The sequence below is a fragment of the Trachinotus anak genome, unplaced genomic scaffold (assembly GCF_046630095.1).
Source record: "Trachinotus anak isolate AG129_WGS33_773 ecotype Australia unplaced genomic scaffold, CSIRO_AGI_Tana_v1 ptg000011l, whole genome shotgun sequence".
Taxonomy (NCBI): domain Eukaryota; kingdom Metazoa; phylum Chordata; class Actinopteri; order Carangiformes; family Carangidae; genus Trachinotus; species Trachinotus anak.
In genome coordinates, this window is record NW_027273862.1 from 1,035,736 (window position 1) to 1,058,442 (window position 22,707).

Sequence of the window (22,707 nt, forward strand, 5' to 3'; positions counted from 1 at the left end):
AATCATATTCATAGTGAGGTCAGTGGCCATTCAAGTTAGATTTAAAGAAATTTAAAGTGATGAGATCTCAGAGACAGTAGCCTGCTAGTTACTCTGATCCCAGTTCACAGCAGAGATCCAACCACATGTGTCTATCAGTGCTTCTAGGACTGACAGGATCATTTCCCTCGTTTCAATTCTAGAAACAAGACTAGCTATGAAACTAGTTTAGGGCTGGACTATGTCATCTGACCATGGTGTTGTTCAGTTATAGCCGACATTAGCATTTTACTTCTGATTGTATTTATGCTTCAAAAATCATGAAGTGGTGTTCACTCAAAACGTGCAAGTATCACCAACTTTTGTTTGTCACAGATCTTATTTTCTGCCATAATCCAAAAGCCAATGATCTGAGTGTTGTGGAGGGAACCAGGGTGATGCTAATTTCTGGGTTGGCCTACAAAAATACTTCATCCTTGCAGCACTCTGTGATGTAACTTTGTCCCTTTGTAGATGTAGCACTGGCCATCTGAAAAGGGACATGGCAAATTTATATACAAAAAATAAAAATAAATAAAGGATAATAATATAACGTAACCTTGTAGGTCCCCAACAAACAGATCGCACACAAGAAAAACCACTGTTGATCTGATATTTTGTAAAACACCAAGTGAATATTCAAATTTCAGATTAATCCAGTTGTCTTGGACAGATCACAACATTATGTGGATGACAAAATTTACCAAAGTGCCAAAGCAATAGCAATAAGGAGAGGCCTCAAGCACAAACACAAACTAGAAGATTATCAGAGAGACTTGGCTGCTATCCCATGGGACCTTGTGCATCTTGAAGAAAATATTGATTGTGCACTTGACCGTTTTACTAAGCTTTTTAATGACATTATAGGTTATCATGCTTCAATAAGGAAAAATACAATTAAAGTTAGACTATCTTGTTGGATTGAACAAGAACCTAAGAGAGTAATGTGCAGCTCCAGACTGGATTCTGATTTTATGTTATATAGAAAATGCTGAAATGTTGTGGTAAAGTTAAATTGCCAGAAAAAGATACCTTATAAGGCAAAAGCATTTGAAGGAGTTGTAAATAAATCAAAACATGCCAGGAATACGGAATAGGGTTTACTTAGTGTGTGAAAACATGTATGTCCTGTCAGTACTGATATATGGACAAATCTAAACTAAACCAGGAGATAGCATTAATTTTGGAACAAAGAAACAAGATATGTCTAATGTGAAGACTTTCAGAGATATTTTCAGACATAGTGGAGAAAACGCTGACCTCACTTTCTGAAGATAAATCCACAGGACAAGATCTAGTTGATCACTTGAATCATTCAAACTTATTGCTCTGTTCATTGCAAGACATATTGAGCACAGGAGACAGCAATTCATTTTACTGCAATAACCGTCCAACCAGTCTTCTCTCATCACTGAGTAAAATTACAGTGATGGAAATACATGAAAGACGATCATCTTCTAACCTCATGTCAACATGCAAACTGTCGGAGTGTGCACCCGTTGAGAAATGTACATATATATATATGTAATGCTGCCATATAAGCCACCTAAGGGCTGTGATATTAATATCACATAGATCCTATGGATATATGAGGATTATAACATTATACCTATAGTAAAATTTGTTGGCAATATGTACAAATATTAAAAATACAATATATACCTATATGACAATATATATTTAATCTATATGAGAAGGTTTATTAAAATAACATAAATATAAGAATTCAATATGCTTACGTGTGTATTTCTTATTAATTTCTCAACAATTAATCTCCCCATTCTGAGAAAGTGGTCTCAGACATTTGGACGCTACTGTATATAATATCAACATATATTGACATGTCTACAATATAAGCATACATACATAGACATATATATTTGTTGTGATTTCGAGTTTTTTCAATTTCTAACACATTTTTAATATACTTTTTACATATACAGTGCATCCGGAAGGTGCATCACATATACATATGTATTCACAGCCTTTGCTCAATACTTTGTTGAAGAACCTTTGGCAGCAATTACAGCCTGAAGTCTTTTTGAGTATGATGCTACAAGCTTGGCACACCTATTTTTGGGCAGTTTCTCCCATTCTTCTTTGCAGAACCTCTCAAGCTCCATCAGGTTGGATGGGGACTGTTGGTGCACAGCCATTTTCAGATCTCTCCATAGATGTTTAATCGGGTTCAAGTCTGGGCTCTGGCTGGGCCACTCAAGGACATTCACAGAGTTGTCCCAAAGCCACTCCTTTGTTATCTTGGCTGTGTGCTTGGGGTCGTTGTCCTGTTGGAGGATGAACCTTTGCCCCAGTCCGAGGTCCAGAGTGCTCTGGAGCAGGTTATCATCAAGGATGTCTCTGTACATTGTTTCATTCATCTTTCCCTTGACCCTGACTAGTCTCCCAGTTCCTGCTGCTGAAAAACATCCCCACAGCATGATGCTGCCACCACCATGCTTCACTGTAGGGATGGTATTGGCCAGGTGATGAGTGGTGCCTGGTTTCCTTCAGACATGACGCTTGGCATTCAGGCCAAAGAGTTCAAGCTTTGTTTCATCAGACCTGAGAATTTTGTTTCTCATGGTCTGAGAGTCCTTCAGGTGCCTTTTGGCGAACTCCAGGCAGGCTGTCATGTGCCTTTTACTGAGGAGTGGCTTCCGTCTGGCCACTCTGCCATACAGGCCTGATTGGTGGAGTGCTGCAGAAATGGTTGTCCTTCTGGAAGGTTCTCCTCTCTCCACAGAGCAACGCTGGAGCACTGTCAGAGTGACCATCGGGTTCTTAGCCACCTCCCTGACTAAGGCCCTTCTGGCCCGATCGCTCAGATTGGTCAGGCGGCCAGCTCTAGGAAGAGTCCTGGTGGTTCCAAACTTCTTCCATTTACGGATGATGGAGGCCACTGTGCTCACTGGGACCTTCAATGCTGCAGACATTTTTCTGTACCCTTCCCCAGATCTGTACCTCGATACAATCCTGTCTCGGAGGTCTACAGACAATTCCTTGGACTTCATGGCTTGGTTTGTGCTCTAACATGCACTGTCAGCTATGGGACCTTATATAGACATATGTGTGCCTTTCCAAATCATGTCCAATCAACTGAATTTACCACAGGTGGACTCCAGTCAAGTTGTAGAAACACCTGAAGGATCATCAGTGGAAACAGGAGGCACCTGAGCTCCATTTTGAGTGTCATGGCAGAGGCTGTGAATACTTATGTACATGTGATGTTTTTTGTTTTTTATTTTTAATATATTTGCAAAAATTTCAAGCAAACTTTTTCACTTTGTCATTATGGGGTATTGCGTGTAGAATTTTCAGGTAAAAAAGGCTGTAACATAACAAAATGTGGAAAAAGTGAAGTGCTGTGAATACTTTCCAGGTGCACTGTATGATTTTATTTTAAATGTTCATATGTTCATAATTCATATATAGAAATCAATTATATGTATATTACATCACATTTGCATATGGGCCAGGCAGCAGGAATCAGGAATAATATCAACAGGCTAAGAACCCTGAGTCCACTGTTTACTGACTGTACAACATGAACAAATCCTGAAGTCCCGAAGACAACATTGTCTTCGGCATTCTTCGGCGTACAGGCTGCACTTCGGCGTGTATACGGGAAGTGTGGAGGAAGCGGGTCTGTGCGAGTGCGAGAGCTGGTAACGGCAGCAGCCGAGTCGAGTCGAGTCGAGTCGAGTATTGTGCGCGTCTTTTGGCCTGAACGGTCTCTGCAGCCAGTACAACAGTGACGGTAAGAGGCGATAAGGGGGTAAACACGTATTAGTCGGTCAGCACCTGCTAGAAGGCTAAAGTTTTAGCCAGTGTTGGACTAGACTGAGGGCACCCGGGTGTTTTCTGGAGGAAGCTCGGTTTGTCTGGAACTCGCTGAACTAGCGGTAGAAAAGATTACTTCGTTCACTTTGGGACAGCACGGACTTTACAAAGCGTGCGCATGGATTGGAAAGTTTGCATCGTGGAATCAGGAAGTCCAGTGAAATGTTCGTGTCACACAGTGAAGCAGTAATCCGTGTCTGCTCCTGAGGACCCACAGCTTTCCAAACCGTCCCGTGGTGCTGGCTGGAGCCCTCAGGCCCGCGGTGAGTTGGCTGGTGAAAAGCGTTGTGTCCGGATATTTAGTCCAGAGTTTCAGCCGCAGCGATGAGCGCAACTGCTCTTCACGTCTTGCTTTGTTAGATTTGCGACGTGACGTTGTCATCAAAGGAAAAACAAACCATTCATCTAAGCAATAAGTTTTTCCTTAATTGTGCATAAATAAGGTTGGGACTTATAACTCAGTATATTTTCCACACTGTCTTTTTTTTATTCTAGCATCATTAAAATCCAGAGAGAATCACTGACTTTAAAAACGTGTCAAGTTTTCAGAATAAGTTCCAGACTGCTGCATGGCGCAGCAGCCCACTCACCATCTCACTGTCCTGTGAAGTGAGATGAAGACATAGGAATAAAATCCACATAATGGGTAAAGCTGTATTTTGTGAATTAAGGGATTTTTGCATCAGCTAATAGCAGTGAGCTGAGTGTGGACTGACACTGGGCGACAGGCAGGAGACATTTAGAGTCTCAGAGGCGCAGTTTTGAAAATGTCACTTCCACACCCACTATACTGTCATGCCTCCCCCTGATACTGGCATACTAGGCTGTATGACATTTCTATCCAAAATACACACACACACACACACACACAGTTTGTGTTTAGGTGTGGGTGGATGAAGCACAGATGAAGATCTAGGCTATGTTTAAAAGAGAAAGCTGAATAAACAATACACTTATGCGCTTAACACATCTTATTCTGCAGATAATTACAATTATTTGATCATGAACTTTGACATTTATAAATGAATGTCTCATACTTATGTCTTCCTGACCTGCTGTTATTGATGCCATTTATTTTCTTGTCCCCACCAGTTTTGAGAGTGAATGCACAACAGAGGTTGTGGACACAGCTGATGTGGCTTCAATGGTCAGGAGCTGAATGGCCACTCTTATTTAGGCATGTACAGTCCAAACCATAACTATTTGGAAAATTACATAGGTTTTGTTCTTCAGGCTCTGTGCTTCAGCCTACTACATACTACATTCAAGTCAGCTATAATTTGAGTATGTTCACATCAGCACTTGAAGAACTGTGTGAGATACAGCTCTGTTAACACAGAGTCCCCACATTGCAAGGCTTCAAAGGTAATTGGACACTTGGCTCACATGTGGTTCAGAGGTGGATGAAAGCTGTCATTTAGATTGAAGTGGATTTTTTTCTGTCATTGTGAGGAGGTAAAGAGGGGACCATGCAAGTGAAGGCGATAATAACAAGGTTTCAAAAAAAAAAGAGAGTGGTATCAAAGGTTGACTCACCAAAATCAACAGTTGAGTACGTTCTGAAAAAGGAGGTGTGCATAGGAAAACTAGACAACTGCAAATGAGCTGCCAGACCAAAGTCTTTAGAATGACCAGAAAATCATTTGGATGGTGAGGAAAGACCCATTTATGATGGCAAAGCAAGTCAAGAATGTTCTCCAGGATCTAGGTGGACATGTTTCTTTGTCAATAATACTTTGTGACCATAACCTCAGTGGATTCAGTACAAGAAGCAAACCTCTGTCCAGCTGCAGTTAGCAAGAGGAAGAAACTGTTAGAGTTCTCCAACAAAGGTCTGTGTTCTCATGCAACACAATGTGGACAAAGTGTGGAGGAAAAAAAAAAGGAACAGCTCATGACCCAAAGCCACCATCTCATCTGTCAAACAGGGTGGAGGTTCAGCTACATGTATGGCTGTTAATGGAACCATTGCACTGGCGTTTATTGACGATTTCACTGCTGACAGATGCAGTGAGATGAATGTAGACATGTACAGCAGCATTCTGTGCTCAGATTCAGCCAACTACATCAAAACTCACTGGACAACATTTCACCATTCACCAGGACAACGATTCTGAACATATGACAGAAGCAACCCAAGAGCATTTTAGGGTGAAGAGGTGGATCCTTTACTGGCTGGGTCAGCGACCTCATCTCAGTCTGAGCAGAGGAGGAGACCACGACAAGCAAGAGCTGAAGGAGGCTGCGGTGAAGGTCTGGGGAGAGCATCACCGGGGACGATACAAAGTGTGTGCTGATGTCTGTGGGTCGAAAACTTGAGGCAGGTGTTGACTGCAAAGGATTTACCACAAAATATTAAATATGAGCATTTTGTTTGATTTCATCTCTGTCCATTTAGCTTTGGACCACTAAACGTTGTGCTGTATCTCACACAGTTCTTTCAGTAGTGATGTGAAGATCCTCAAATTAAAGCTGAGACACACACCCAGACGAACAATAAATATGTAACTGTCCAAATACTTATTGTCTGGACTGTCCGGAATATGCAGAGTGGGAGAGGCTGAGTTTAGTCTGCACTGGTCCTCCTCCTCTTCAAATAAAACTCACAGAGAGTATGAGCAGCATTTTGTTCTTACACATTGGAGTCGTCAGGCAGAGCAGTGGCAACAGGATGTTTCTGTGTTCCCTTTTCCTTGAAAAGTCTCTGAGTTCCTAAATTACTGTGTCTAGAAATGTGACGTACGGCCTTCTGCTATAGCCTTTCCCTCGCTCGTCTGTTGTGGATGATAAGAAATATTTCGTTTTAGTTAGCACTTTTCAGCGTCTTTCCTGCCTAGGCATCGCATCAGGAGCCTCAGTTTCTGCTGTGTCAGCTTGAGTGGTGGCGTTTCAAATTATCTTTGTCTCATGTCTCATATCTCACGTGGTACGCGCCCTAACCACTCCGCCATCAGTTGCTTCATGCTGCTCAGGACACCATCAACATAAGCATAAGCAGCTTCCAGGGTCTAGATTTTACTGCTGGAGGGCATTTGAGGCAACTGTGGTTTCCATGAACACAGGTGATGTGGTTTCCAAGCATAGGATGAATTCTGAGAGTTTCTGTGGTTTAAGGATCCAAGGATTTGGAGTCATTTTTCGCAGATACTGCGTGGTGTTTTTAGAGAGCTGGCAACGAAGGTTAGCTACAATTTAAAAAAATAAAAAAATAAATAAAAATCCAAAAAGTACAAGCTCAACTCTCTACTGTCCTCTAAAACAAGATTCAAGCAATGTGTCCAGAAGTGGAAATACAGTGCCACTGATGCTGGATGTCTTCTGCCTGCAGGTGGTTTTGTCTTCAGTGCATTCATCTCTAAGTTTTTAATCTGCTCCTGTGTTGTGCACTGTAAATTGATGGATGGATGGATTATAGATAGAATGAGTGTACAGTTCTATTGTCAGACAAACTGAGCAGAAAATAGAATACTAGTACAACCTAATGGACCCCAACATGTAAGCTCTGCAGTAAATCCTTCCTGTATGAAACGTGACAGTTCAGTGTTTACCTCCTCAGGGGGGTGGTGATTTCAGTCCAGTTTGTGTTCATGCATATCCAATGAAATATCAGTACAGCTCATCAGTTACTCAACACTTTTCAAGATCGAGATCGTACCATTTGGGCTGTACAGATAATTTGTCTGTATTTCTAGTTCATCACTGCCGCTTTGTTTGTGTGCAGGCTGACCGCTGAATACATGCCTCCTCACTGTGAAGGACCCCAGCTCTGATAGCGGTTATTCAGTGACCGGTAGGAATGTCCTACTGGTCTGTTGGCCTTCCCCAGGACTCTGGAGACACTCACAGCAACATGGAGCAACAAAGTGGTGAGTGATCCTCCTGCATCTCATCCATCCCTCTCTGAATGCTGTTACTGCGCCTTGCTTTCTTGCTGTGGCGTTTGAGGCGTCAGGCAGGTTCAGGAAGGACGTGGCTGCAAACTGAAATGTATTGAGGAGTGGGATGACTGCAGCTCTGCTTAAATTTAGCAAAAACAGAACTGAAACTGTGATTGTTGAGAGTTACAGGCCTTATCTGTTACTGTCTGAGTGTATGTATGCACCAAAGTGTTCTCACTAACTCACAGAGAAAGTTTTATTTTTAGCCTCATAAAACTTCCAGTGCCACTTCTTTGCAGTACAGTTGTGTTGTTCTGAAAATGACAATGCTGTCAATGATAGCTGGTGATGGATTAAAGCAGGAGGTGGAGCAGTGGAGTAGATTAGATTACAGTAGGTTTACTATATCTTTTTTTCCTAGCAAAAGCGGAAGCTGCTGTGATCTGCCATTATATTTTGTCTTTTGACTTCCTGTCTACGCCAGGAGGTAGGGACATGTCTTGCATTGGTTCACTTTTTCTGGCTGTGTCCATTAAGGCTGAACGATATACAAAACGAAAAACAAAAATCCTATTGCGATTATCTTAACAGCTGCAATTTTAGTGGGAATATTTGAATTTCATTTTCACTAAAAAGAATATAAAATGTTAATGATGTGATTTTTTTTTTCTTGCGAGCGTGTTCCCTTACATCTGGCCAGTATGAGGCTAGGCTAGGACGTTATTATAATTTTATGTTTTGACACGTTCTACCTTTATCCAAAGCTTGTGGCTTCTTTGATTTGGATATTGCACTTGGCCATATTGTGATTTCAATATTTTGATGAATTTTTCAGCCCTAGTGACCATCTTGTTCCTGTATTTTAACATGTAGTAGTAGTAGCAGTAACCAGGGCTGAGGTGGGCCAACAGAAAAGCCGCAGTTCCACTAATGACCACCAGAGTCTGGCTCCAACAGTGAGTCAGTCCCCACAGACTCCCATGTTCAAATGTCCAACTTTACAGCAGAAATAAACATGTTTACAGCCTGGGACAAAAACTGTTCTGGTCTCTAGAGCTAATTTCCTCCTCACCTGTTTACATTTTATTGAGACTTAAAGTTATGTGTAATTGAGGGGAGTGGCCGCTTTGACTGACAGGTGGATGAGCAGATGCCACAGACCAGCATGCACTGAAGTCTCAGCTCCACCTACCTCTTTGCCCATTTTATTGATTAGACGGGAGTGAGGGGCGGAGACAGGCACTGCGATGGTGACGACAGAGCAGCTCACTCTGAGCTTCAAAGTCGCTCCTCAGGAACCTGTGGGTGAAGTCACGAAAGCTACATCCTTGTTTATTTACAGTCTGTGGGAACACATATTGTTTAAGGTTTCCAGAGCTGGTAGACTGAGAGACCTTCTTCCACATCCGTCTTACAAACATCCACTGCTCATCACCTCAGAACTCCTGCACGGTGTCGGATCAACTTGATCTTTCTCCAGTTGTCTGTTGACTTCTGGTCAATGACATTTCACCTCTTCCCAGCGTGCTGTGAGGGGTTTTGGTCTTGTGTTCATTGACAACTGATGTTTAACAGTTTCTGGTGTTCATTCAAGTCTTTCAGGCTCTTGTCCAGGATGCTGATGTGAACTGTCACATGTTAAAGTCATGGTGATTGAAAACAATAGTAGTTACTGGACATACCTGCTGTTGCTTCGAGCGGGGTGCCTCGGGCATGGTCTGAGGAAGGGCGACATCATGGACACGGTGTCGTCACCGGGTGTGGTAATAACACTTCGGTGGGTGGTGCTCGAGCTGCAGGACGAGGCTCATTTTTGGTTTTTCTCTTGCACAGTCAGTTGCTGGCATTTAGGGGTCAACTAATGAAGCCCATTAGAGGGAGAAGCACGAATGAAAAAGGAACAGGAGTTACTGCATGTAACTTCAGTTCTATGAGTATCTGCGTAAAACTCTAAATCTACATTGGTGCTCTCATGAGTATTTCTGGCTGGGACACATGGGAAAAAAAATCCCAGTTTGACAGACTGATGGAACATTTTCTCACCCAGTGCAATGGTGTGGCTCCCTGCTGTGTTTTAATATTTTCTGGAGGTCATTTATAGGGCTGAAAATTTTGATTTATTGATTAGTTGATCGTCAAAAACCCCCCAAAAAACTACCGTATTTTCCGCACTATAGGGCGCACTGGATTATAAGGCGCACTGTCAATAAATGGTCTATTTTCGAACTTTTTTCATATATAAAGCGCACTGGACTATAAGGCGCATTAAGCGAAACAAAACAGTCAGATAAGTCGAACTTTATTAAACGCGTTCACAATAACTCCCAACCTTGTTCAGTTGTAACACGTAAAAAAAAGCACAGTCTGATACCGCTAAATCAAACGTTAGCGTATTCACAATAACTCCTTATAGGTCCTTATACACACACACTGTAATATTATGGTGAAGCACAGTATGTATTACTCCGCGACGCTCCTGACTACGATAGCCGTAATGCTGCAAGCGGTGCGGCTTTGTAGTTTACCAAAGTCGTACTAAAACATTTTGACAGAGCGCCGTGAGCGCCGTGTACCACACAAAATCGCTTCGAGGTCAGTAAGCACAACCAGAATTTATCCATATATAAGGCGCTCTGGATTATAAGGCGCACTGTCGTTTTTTGAGAGAATTAAAGGTCTTTAAGTGCGCCTTATAGTCCGGAAAATACGGTAAGCAAATATTTTGATAATCGATTGATCATTTCAGTTGTTCTAAAAACTGTGAAAAATGCGACACTGTTCTCAGCTTCCCAAACGGCAGGACTTCCATTTATAATAATGATAAGTGATTATCCTACACCTGAATGTCAAAGGAAACGAGACGTCACCCTGGATCCTGTGAAGTTGTGATTGGCATTTGTTTTCACTATTTCTGACATTTAGTAGAGCAACAATTCATTGAAAAAAAATTATTGCCACAATGATCAATAATAAAAATAATGGTAATTGCAGAGAGAGAGAGAAAGAAAGTGTCCTTGCGTGGGAAAGCAAGAGGAAAAAAAGAAGAAACTAACTTAAATTTGAATAAGAAATTGAAATTTGAAAATTTATTTCCATATTTGATTAACTGAGTCATTTATCAACCAAAAATGCGAATCATTATCTTGCTGCTTGGTCGTTTGTTTGCAGCTCCGTTAATGTCCTCCATCACTTTTATATCATAGTAAACTGATTATCTTTAGGTTTTTGACTTTTGGTGTCTGTTGACATCACTGTGGATCTGCCAACTGTGATGGGAATTTTCCTCCATGATCAATCTAATAATGGATCCACAGAACAGTGTGATAGATCAAAGCAGAGACGGAGCGAGGGAGAGAGAGACAGGAAGCTCAGAGTCTGGTGTGGCTCTTACACAAAGGAGCATCATTCCCTGCTCCCTCTCCCTGCTACCTCCCCCCCTCCTCCTGTTACACTACCTCCCTCTCCCTGCCTCCCCCGTCCTCAGCTCGTCAGAGGGTTAGAGAGGAGGGAGATCATCCAGGATGCGTGAGGATGCTGGGCAGAAGCCGTACAGCAGTTGAAGGGAAACCATGAAAAGAGAACAATAAGCTTTATATGTGATGGTGGCAAGAGGAGGAGGGGGATCCGCTGTTCCACTGTAAGCAGGTTAGTGGGGGAGAGGAGCAGGGGGGCAGAGCTACATGGTGACTGGAGGCTTGTTTATATGCTGCACATGTAGGACTGACTGAGCCTTACAGCTACTCTGCACTGAGCTCTGGCTACGGCAGCAGTCCACTGACATCATATCTGGATCAGCCAGTGTGGTGTGAAGATGAGACAGATCTGATGACTTCTACACTGTGGAGCTCAACACCGCAGCAGGCGTCGTTTATGAGAATCCCTTCACCTGGTTTTGATGCATACTCATATGAATACATGTCACTCGTGCTCATGTGTATGTATTACACTAGCTTATAATGGAGGAGGTTTTTTTTTTAAACGTTGCTTCAGATGCTTCAAGAAGAAATTTCACATTTCAAAGAGAAATGACAGATGGTATAATTTGTCCACTGGCCAGGAGAGAGACACTACTGCTGGTTGTTGGACCCAAGGCGGCGGCCAAATATTTTGCTCGTGTGCCTCCTCTGAATCATTCACCATGATTAAATCACACAAGCTTGCCACTGTAACAGGACAAAATAATAGGGAGCAGTTATGGCTGCATCCACACAACTTTACTACTGTGCCTCCAGGCGATATTTCATCCCAATAACAACCCAGTATCATGTTTCAGCAGCTACAGAAATCTCATCTTGCATATTAACAGAGCGGACTGTAGGCTAAAGGCTAAAGTAGCTTTACATTCTCAAGTCTGTCTTGAAACAACACATACATGCCACACTTACATTGAAAAAGTTCTTGGTCTTATCAGTTTTAAACCCGCCTCCTGACAGATGTTGGATCGACCAGTCAGCATGTTTGACTTGCAGGTCTGCACAGTGCTTTGTGGAGATTTAAGAGATGGGCTCATCAGCTCCTCTGAGAGCCTCTGTGAGCTACTGTTACACATGACAGCAGCTGTCTCTCTCTCTTTCTGCTGCTGCTGCATACCGCTGGTCTACACTGAAGAAAATGAAGGTAGCAATGACAGTGGTTTGGTTTGCTGGATAAAAGTGTGTTGATATTTATAAAGATTTAAATTCTGGTTGATTTAGTGAAACAAGAGGTTACTGGTCAATATCCATAATCAATAATCTGCCATCAGGCCAAATGCAGCTATGATCTGATCTCATGCAGCACGTTGAGTGAGTTGTCTTCTACACAGTAGCAGGACGCAGTGAAAGGAGTTGGTTTCCTTTATGAGCAGTTGGAGTTGTGCAGCCTGTCGCTTCCTGCTCTCTGTCTAACAGCTCACTGTGGCTGCTCCTTCTTGTCCCATTACTCCTTCGTAATTTTGGAAATACAGTTGCTAAACATTGTGATAAACGCATTGCCTTTCCTGTTACTGCTTCACAATAAAAGCCACACTGTGTTTTGCCAGTGGAATGCTTTTAATGTTAACCAGCCACAGTCTTGAACTGGTGTTGTACGACATGATGCCTGCCTGAGTATCTGGATACACTGAAACAGTATCACAACCAAAACCTAAAACAAATAAAGTTCTTTGCTAGTTTATGTAGATTATAAACTACTTTTTTATTCTCATTTATTGTAATTTCTTAAATCTAATTTGACTAAATAGAAAACTAGTTAATACACTCAGTATAGCGCAGGTAAAAAAAAAAAAAAATCGCACTGGTTTGTCTTATATTTGAGTTAATGATATAATTTTGGATCAACATTCACAACCATTACACTCTTTGAATTCTTTGAACACGTTGACATGTCTGTCACGAGATGCTTGGCCAAGTTGGACGTGTTCCCTCCCTTGGTCTGTGTGGGTTGAAAACATCTGACGGACAGACTTGGTGGTGACCATGTGCTCGTCCTGGCTGTCGCCTGTGAAATCTAGAAAATGTCAGATTTTGTTTTCTCTTTGCTCTGTCAACAAGCTGTGAACTGTCGACAAGAGCATTTGTGTTTGTGGCCATTGTTTTGTCACCATGAAAGCAGAAAACAGTTTGCTGTCCACTTTGCTTGCAGGCAGTGGAACGTCCCACACTCTGTCCCCCGTCCCAAATCGACTCAACTGAAATACAGCACTCATTAAAACAGTTATTCCTCAAGTATCTGTGCTGATCAAACTGTTTTAAACAGCAGGGTATGGTGATACCTTTCTAGTGTCGTTATACTGTGCAGTACTATATTGAACGTTGGGTTAGCATTAGCAGTAACTTAATACAGCTCTGATTCAGCCTGAGCAGGATGAACACTGAGCAGTGAGGCTGTTATTGATGAGTTAAATCTGCACTGTTCCTGTGACTCCCCTCACTCACGGCAGGTAGTTGGAATCCAGCACGGTAATGGTGGATTCTGCCACTAATATTGAGAACTAATCACAGAATGGAAATACGCTCAGTGGCTACTGAACAAAAAGACATTTTTTTACACATGTAACTTGTAAAAAGTGATGTGATTTATGTAAAACAGGCACCATCCTTTTACAGAACTACGTAGTGTAAGTGATCCCTCAACTGCAGCGTTTGTTTAAAAGAGGAAGCCTGTGGTGTTGTCTGTGGCCTTTAGGATCACTGGGTCAGCAGGCACAGACAAGGAGACAAAGAGCGTTTTGTATGTGTGAGAACCATCTGACTTAACAAAGCAAGTCAGACACATACCTTATACCTCCTCAGCAGTAGAATGGCTCCACTGGTTTGATCCCATTACAGGGTCAGTCCATTGTGTTCTTCACCTGTGGCTGATTCTCCTGTGCAGCAGACTGAAGGGAAAAACAGTTTGTCAGCTGCCATAGCTTTAGTGTGACAGCTGATTGAGTTGGCTTGATGTATGTGATGTTGCCACCAGTGCGTGTTTTGCCCAGTTGGACTGAACAGAGTCCACAGTGGATGTGAAACTGGTTCCTTCTTGTGGTCCAGCACTGACGGAGGGAAAGTGAAAGTTAATAAATGTTTGGTGTCGGGAGGATCAAGGTGGAAATTCCACTGAAAGCTTCACACTGTCACTGATGGCCCATAATCATCGAGGCAAGACTCATTGCTGTTTTTCTTAAAAACATTAATATTTTTTTGGCATTTGTGCTTTTACATTTACATTTATTCATTTAGCAGATTATTTTATCCAAAGCGACTTACAAGTGAGGTTCAAAACTGCAGCTTCAGTGCAGTAGACCTTGATGTAGGTACTAAGTACTAAATCTGTTCAGTAAGTGCAAGAAGATCAGGTGAAGAAGTTCACCAAAAGTGCATAGTGAGTGCTAGTTCTGCATGTCAGGGTTATGTTAGAGTCCCTTTTCCAATTAAATGTGTCTGAAACTAAAGACATGATAATCATCTTGAGTCCAGTACTGACCAGCATCAGAGGTGGACAGAACTGGAGCTGAAATGATTCCTTGAGAAACTTGATTAATTTGATTAATAAAAGTAATTGAGGCAAATTCTTCGCATTGAAGCTTCATTTTAATCCACATGATGGCTCAGTTACTGGTTTCATGCTAAATCACAGTAGAAATGGCAGACGGTTAATATTACCATTAAAATTTTAATTATCACTATAACTGTTTATTACTGTGGTTGATTACTGTGGTTAATTTAACTCATGTTAGGTTCTGTAGCACCAACCAGCAACAGTCTCCCAGATGCATGTGTGGCAAACAATGTGAGTTTGTTTTGTGTCAGTTGTTGCTCTGGAGATTTTTCAGCCTCTAAAACCTTATTACACCAAAGTTAGTGAGTAAAAGTGTTTTTTTTTTTAAAATGTGAGTTTAAAAAAAAGGGCCGTTGTCTCCTCCTGTCTCGGCCAGATGAGTTTACCCTTGTGTTCTGAGCGATGTCATCACAGCACACAGACTCAGGAGAGAAAGACTGAGCTGGGTTTAGTTTTGACAGATATTGATGCAGTTTAATTAATAAAGATGTTTTTTTTCTGAAAAGGGGACCAATTAGTCGTTAGTTTTAAGAGACCTGTGTTCTTCTCTCTTTTTTAATATTTTCTCTTTGTCTTAATTTTTATTTGCTCTATTGTTTTCTTATGTCTTAAAAGACATAAGACATAAGTAGTTCTTATCTGATTACTCACTGCAGCCCTATATTGAACCTCATGCTGCTTCCACAACAAATAAGTCTGCTCAGAGATGATGACTCTCATCTATAGAAGTTTTATTGGATCAGTTTTAATGTTCTGCACTGTTGCTTGGTAATCTGACCATGTCCGACAAAAACAGGCTTGGTAGCCTCATCAAACTGGTGAGTAAAGTTTCAAGGAAGAATCACACCCAGCTTACAGACCTCTATAGCAGGCAGGTGGTCCCACAGGCTGCTTCCATTCTGCCTCTTCAGACAGAGTTTGAACTGTTACCCTCAGGTTGTTTAGGGTGTTTAGGGCGCCCGCTGTGACAAACAAGAGAAGTTCTCAATAAGCCTGTGAATATTCTCATTTGTCCAGGTCATAGTATCTCAAAGGAATTTTAAATCGAAAGCAACTGGACTTGGTTATATAACCAATAACCAAGTCCAGTTGCTTTCGATTTAAGAGAAGTTCTCCCTTGTTCCTGCTGCTCTTCAGTTGTTAGATGGCAGATAATATTTTACTGTTGTCTGGAGATCGCTGACCTGACTTTTGAACTCTGACCTTGATGAATGAACTCTTACTCTGGTCATCCTGCCATACTGCACTGCCTGGCTGTAAATCAATTTCCCTGTCAGGGACAATAAAGAAAGTTGAACTACAGTGTTAGAGGTGTTAGGAGAGGAGGTGCTCTCTGAAGAGATGAGTCTTTAAGAGATTCTTGAAGAGGGAGGGACGACCCTGCTCTGATAGCATCAGGTAGCTTGTTCCACCATCAGGGAACCACAGACCAGAACTGTCTGGACTGAGACTGTGTTGAGTGCAGGGATGGCAGACGACACCCCCTTGTAGATTTTTGAAGTGACAAGCAGAAAACTCAACCTCTGCAGAAAGCAGACATGAGAACTGAAAAAAAAAATCGTGATCGTGGCATGTAGAAAAGTTTGGGCACCTTACTAAGTTAAAATGAGTGTTTTGCTTTACCTTTCTGTCGAGCAGATGTGCAGTTTTATCTGAAAGTTCTCTTCATCAGTTAGATCCTGTCTTGACTTTCACTGTTCCAATAACTGCCATTTCTTAACGACATTTCTCACAGTGGAAATTTGGATGAGCTTTGATATGTCTTTTTATAGCCTTCCTCAGCCTTCCTCAATTACTTGCTTTGAGGAGCCCGTGGTTGTGGTAGTTTTACCACAAGGGTTGAAGAGTCTTGGTGTTCTTGGTGTTCTTGACCTCCCTCACTGGGCCTGTTGAGTCAGTTAAGACATTAAGGAGTTAAAAGCCTCTGAGACTTGAGAAGTAGAGGAGTGCCCAACCTTTTGTTCAAGTGAAGCCAGTGCTGAAGAGCCTTAAAGCTTTATTCTATCTAATGAGCATCAGGGGGCAACTCTACTGGTTGTAACAAGAAATCTGATTGTATTGAAGTCTATGGGAAAGTGTCTCTACTTCTCACTGATTTATTACCTCAGTAAATGTTTTCCTGATGAGTTTATGTCTCAGTCTCTAGTTTCAAGTCTTCTTCAACACAACATGATGTTCATTTTTTAATTATGGTCCATTTAGAGGAAAATAGACAATAAAGTAGGGTGTGGCTACTGTGTGATTGACAGACTGTACTACACACAGCAACCTGCCTGATGATCACTTGAGGCTTCAAAACGGCAGATCACAAACTAATGGGTGACGTCATGGTGGGTTGACACTTCCTAATTAGACTGTGGCGGAGGACCTCAGTTGAGTTGCAGGTCCTTTTAACGTGGCCCAACACTCATTTGTGTCTGTTGAATGGAAGCTAGGTGGGATTCTCTTGAAGGATGCCACAGTGTGCAGAGTGTGAGGGTCATGTGTGTTGTTTTCTTAAGAATGTGCACAAACTGTACATGTCAAGTACAGGTAATCCAAAAATGGGCAAAGAGGTGGGAGACTTTGTGGCAGTTCACTAATTATGCATAACTGTAAACTTTAACATTTTAAATTGGTGAGTTATATAAAATTCACCCTCTCTAGAGGAAATTATCTTTAGAGACCAGAACAGTTTTTGTACCAGGCTGTAAACATGTTTATTTCTGCTGTAAAGTTGGACATTTGAACATGGGAGTCTATGGGGACTGACTCACTGTTGGAGCCAGACTCTAGTGGTCATTAGAGGAGGTTGCCACTTGATTGGCATCCATACTGATCTTATTAAGTGGACTGGGTATTGGCCATGACTTCATTAATGCACCTTGAAAATTTTTTTTGACAATAGAATGTAAGTGTTTTCATTATCACCTACATTCATTCACTCAGGGCAGGACACCTACTCAGTTTTTAGTGCCATGGCCTGTTGTCCCTGGCCTCATGTTACCTGATGACTCAGATGAGTTTCACACATTAGCCGGGTTTCCATCGCAGTTCTGCCAAAATAGAAGCAATTTATTTTATTTTTTTGTAGAAAAGTCGACAAAGCACAATTGGGAATGGTCTGTGTTTCTGTGTGAATAAAGCCTCTCACAGTATCCTTCCAGATGAACGTGATGACAGATTGCCAGCGGTCTGCCTCTCGGTTGGAACTGGCTCGCTGGGGGATGATGCGATGGGTGCCACGGCTTGAATGTGAAAAAAAATTCCAATTCCAATTTTGCGAAGCTTTCTTGAATCGTCTGAAAAACCATCTCATGGGAGCATATACATTTTTTTTTTGTGACATTTGAGTTCTTTTTTGAAATTCACGTGTTTCCATGACTCGTTTTTAATGTGGCAGTTGTAGATTGTGTAGGTTAAGCAGCTTAATGGTGTTGTGTACAGACTACACATTGGGTAAAGGAGAGCACCGGTATCAGGTCTTTACTTTACTTTACCGTATCAGCAGATATCCTGAATTAAGGACATTAATTAAAGATTGATATCAGGAGAGAAGATGTTTTGGTTGGTGCCTCTTCAGCTGGTGTATTAGTATTCACTTGAGGTTTTTAGGTCTGTGTGGTGTCTGTGACATGAGGCTGTTTGATTTCTGCCGTGTGAACAGATGACCCTCAGCTCCCTCTCATTTGTCTCAAAAACAAAGTCTCCTCCTCCTCTTTCCCTGTTTATCACACCGATGTTTAGTTGCTGCTATTGTTTGTTCCTGTAGCAGAAGTCAGGAGTGTATGTTTCCTTTCATCTCTAAATCAGATGGACCGGTGAAAGGGGAAATTGAGTAATGACGGGGATGTTGGCAGCCTCATCCCTCCTCAGGTCTTCTTTCAGCTTTCCCAGACGGGTCGGGAAAAGCTGTGAAAGGGGAGTATTGATCGTGGATGGGAGGCACATGTGGGTCTAATGGTTTCCCTGCTCAGCCTTTCTCATATAACCTCAGCAGGCCAGTCAGACTCGCAGCGTCTTAATTATTCATAGAAACCCTCTGGTCTGCAGGAAGCAGGCACATGTAGCTCAGACTAGGCTAAAAGAGGAAACAAAACTACTCGCTGGTGAAACGAATAACCACTCTGACAAACATGAAAATAATCCAACGCTTGAGTTGTGAACAGAGGTTTCATTTACCAAGAGATGTATGGAGAATACACACAGTATGTTGTCCAAAAATAGCCATATAAAAAAAAAAAAACATGCAGTCAACCAGAGAGTCCCAACTGCCACCTGGTTTACTGTGTGCAACAGCATTCAGGTCTTACAGTTGAAAACCAGGATCCACTCACTGCGCAGGACGGATTTAACCTGAGGAAGTGCACTGATGCCTGAAGCCATGATCCGCCTGATCTTTTTATAGCACACCAAGTGTCAGAGTTGTAAATGAGTGAGAAGTGACAGAGGAAGACCCCAGTCCAGTGCAGGTCCAGGCCTGTCCTGTGGTGCTGAGGAATCCATCACTCAGAGGAAATAAGTGTCTCTGTGATAACTTTTAAAGTTATAAAATCTACCACTTAACATTTTCTGTCTGATAAACCTCATGAATCCATCTCTCCAGCTGGTCTTCAGCAGTACCTGAAATATCACAGCTTTTAGCATTTTTGAGTGCTGATCTGTTTCTGGTCTGAATGCTCAGTTCAGCTGTTCAGAGGAAAGCTCATCATTGTCAGTCTCTGATGTGATTTAAGCATAATCAGTGTGGGAAATGAACATCTTAGATTTAATGATATTGATTTGTACAGTGCGTTCAGAAAGTATTCAGACGCCTTCACTTGGTTCACATGTTTGTTATGTTGCAGGTTCATGCTGAAACCATTTACATTCTTTTTTCCCTTATAAATCTAAGATCGATACTAGGACTGAACAATTAATGGAAATATGATCAAATCGCAATACGGCCAAGTACAAGAGCTGCAATTTTTTTTACCAAAGGTAAAATTACCGTAAATGAAGCTACAGAGACTCCCCAGCCTACAAATCATATTCTCCAGAAGTAAAGAAACATTTGTACAAGACCCAACAAAAATCACAATATCATAAATTTTTTAATTAAAAAAAAATGACCAGTCCTGTTTAGTTTTTTTTTTTGTTTGTTTTGTTTCTTTTTTTTTTGTTGGACTCCTTACCCCATAATGACAAAGCAAAAACCGTGCAGCGCTCTGAAAAGGTTGATGGGTGCTTGATTTTTTTTTTTTTAACAAATGCGTTTTTTTTTATTCTGTGCTTTTGTTAATGATATCAGCCACGATCACTAGGGCAGATGGTAGCCTGTAATGATTTCCATGATTTTATTTTGGTTATTATCTAGGTCAGGAAACTGTTGTCAGATCCTACTTCTGATATTATTATTGAAATAAATATCATTCCATTGTATGTACAGATTATATCTCTGTGTCACAGCCACATGCAGTTGTGTGTTTGTGTTAGTTGAACACCGAGTGTCTTTATTTATTGTTTAATTCACATCCAGTTATCAACCCGTATTACACAACAGTGTCTCAGTCTCTTCAGGTACTGATGTATTCACCGTGTTTTTACACAAACCAGTCTCAATACTCACACAAAGTCTCATTTTCCATCATTAGATACTGAATATTGACATTTTAGTTGACCAGTATTAGTATTAGTATTAGTATTTCCCTTGAAATACTCATATCTCTGTGTGATGTGAGTTCAGTGTGAAGTGCTTTCCTGCCACCAGAGGCTGGTACTCCTGCACATTAAGTGCTAATCCACTTGTACTGCTGCTGATGCCATGAGAGCATTCTTTAATAAGATGACCTAGTTCTGGGCGTCTGCTGCTAACAGAACTACAGTAACACGGTGTGTTCAACCTGCAGTTTGCTGCCATATGATCCAGTTCCTCCTCACAAACGCCCTCTCTAACTGCCATGTGACCACTGTTTTCCCTCCGGCTCTGTCCTCTGTCCTGCCAGGCCCTGGGGAGGAAATGGGAGCCAAGGTGTCGTTGGTGGATGGTATGGGCCACGGCTCCGCGCTCGTTCCTTCTCTCACTCTGGAGAACATCCAGGCGGCATATGAAGATGGAGAGGAGGGGGCTGCCAGGGAGCTGATCCAGCAGGCCTCCTGTGTGGAGTGCAGCGCAGGCACGCCCCGCATTGATGGGGTGAGTACACCCAAAATAGAAAACGACATGCACACTGTCAGCTGTGCTGCTGGTCGGGCTGGATGGTCATCACTGTAACAATATGTTTTATGCGAGGTGGAAACCAGGGTTACAGAGATATGCTGGTAGATTTATGATGAGATTATATACTGTGAATCATCAGTGTGGCTCTGTTAGAGTGTGTATGAGAAATGCCTCGTGAGTCTTGTAAAAGTGTGTGTATCTACAGTAACTGGTAATTAAAATGTTAAAATGTAACCAATCCAAATGTAAAGTGAAAACATAAGACTGAAACCTGCTCTCACCTGGTAACAGGTTTTTAATTTAGCAACCAGATGACCCTTCACACCAATTGTATTACATACAAGTACAGTATGGATCTAAAGCTTAAAAAAAAAAGAATGAATAAACTTGGTGGCAGTGACCTGGAACCCCACAAAGGGCTGTAAGATAAAACTAAGGAGCCTCAAGATAATCATCAATTTAAAAAAGCAGAAACAAACATATTTCTCAGACTTTTTTCTAATCCTTGTTTATTTTTTTTCTGAATTAGTGGACAATTTTAGCTTCTAAAAACTATTAACATAAAACAAATTCAAATAAAAACTGGCTGGTTGAACTGCTCGCAAGTACACATTGTTTTGTTTGAAATGGTTCAACCAAAATGTTTGAGAAGCACTGATCTAAAGGTCAAGGATTGAGCCACAAGGTTCCCAGTTCAATCCCTGGACCTGCAGAGTGAAAAAGAGGGTGAGAATGACAGACAGTCTGCTCTTTAGGCTGCAGTCAGTCTCTAACATAAGGTGTGTGCATCAAAGAGAGTAGTATAGTAGTAGTTTAGATGACGAAAAGAAAGAAATAGAAAACTGAACAACAACCTGGCAGAGTTTTGTCTGAATGCTGCAAATTCTGAGCCCTCAGCTTAGTGGCTCTGGCTTAGTGAATAAACTTTGAACACTACCAGGGCAGCCAAAAAAGAGAGGATTGATAATATGAACTCAACCAAACGCCCCTCCCTCATTACCTCCACTGAGGTAGAGTGTAGAATAGAGGTGCCCCTAACCTGCTCAGACTGTGGGTGTCTGGGGCAGCTTCTATGTGTGAGTGTGTGTAACTGTGAGTGTGAACACACACAGAGTGACTGAAACAGGACAATAATACTTTAGATGAAGTATCAGTGTTGAAAACAGCAGAATTATATTGTTGAATTTTATTAGATGAAATAAGTAGAAATGTTCATTATATTTAACTGGCATGATGTGACAGGCACCAGGTTTTATCCACCAATAACTGACTGCTGGTTTTATTTGAGGAACTATGCTGCATTTCAGATGTAGTATTTGGACATTAAATCTGAAATAAAGTCATGAATATTACATTGTGCCAGGTCTCATGTTTAATTTGAGTAGGTTTACAGAAAATAAAGGTCTATATCTCCCCCTCAGTTCTTCAGTGGTGATACAAACCTACAGACGTTAAAGCTGACACATAAGAACAGAGACTGAACAAAAATATGCAACTGTCCAAATACTCTTGTTGTTATGGTGACTTCAGTCTGTACTGATGGCTTAGATAATTCACTGAATAAGATGTGGACATGGAGTGCTTTTCTTTTTCTTTGCAGTTATTCTTTGTCATAGTTGTATTATTCACTTACAGAGGTGCAGAGTTTCCCCTGCTGTGGTGCAGTGCTCTTTGTCACAGTGTTGTGAGGAGAGATTGAGTGATTGTTTTTATCTGAGAATCATCCTCTCCAGGCGCCAGCAGAGACATGGCTTACTTCTCCCTGTGCCA

General features: G+C 41.6%; 1 protein-coding gene across 2 annotated transcripts in view; it reads left to right on the forward strand.

The window, feature by feature from the left end:
• Positions 1-3,646: 3,646 nt before the first annotated feature.
• lrrk1 (leucine-rich repeat kinase 1) overlaps positions 3,647-22,707 on the forward strand; it is an 81,956-nt gene continuing 62,895 nt past the window's right edge. Inside the window, exons 1-3 of one of the 2 annotated variants that reach the window (XM_071488373.1) lie at positions 3,647-3,775; positions 7,580-7,724; positions 20,723-20,913. In XM_071488373.1, the coding sequence (XP_071344474.1) occupies positions 7,655-7,724; positions 20,723-20,913 (261 nt within the window). In that variant the 5' untranslated portion in view covers positions 3,647-3,775; positions 7,580-7,654. Of the gene's footprint in view, positions 3,776-3,957; positions 4,122-7,579; positions 7,725-20,722; positions 20,914-22,707 lie in introns of those variants that run through there. The other variant, XM_071488371.1, reaches the window with a different exon arrangement.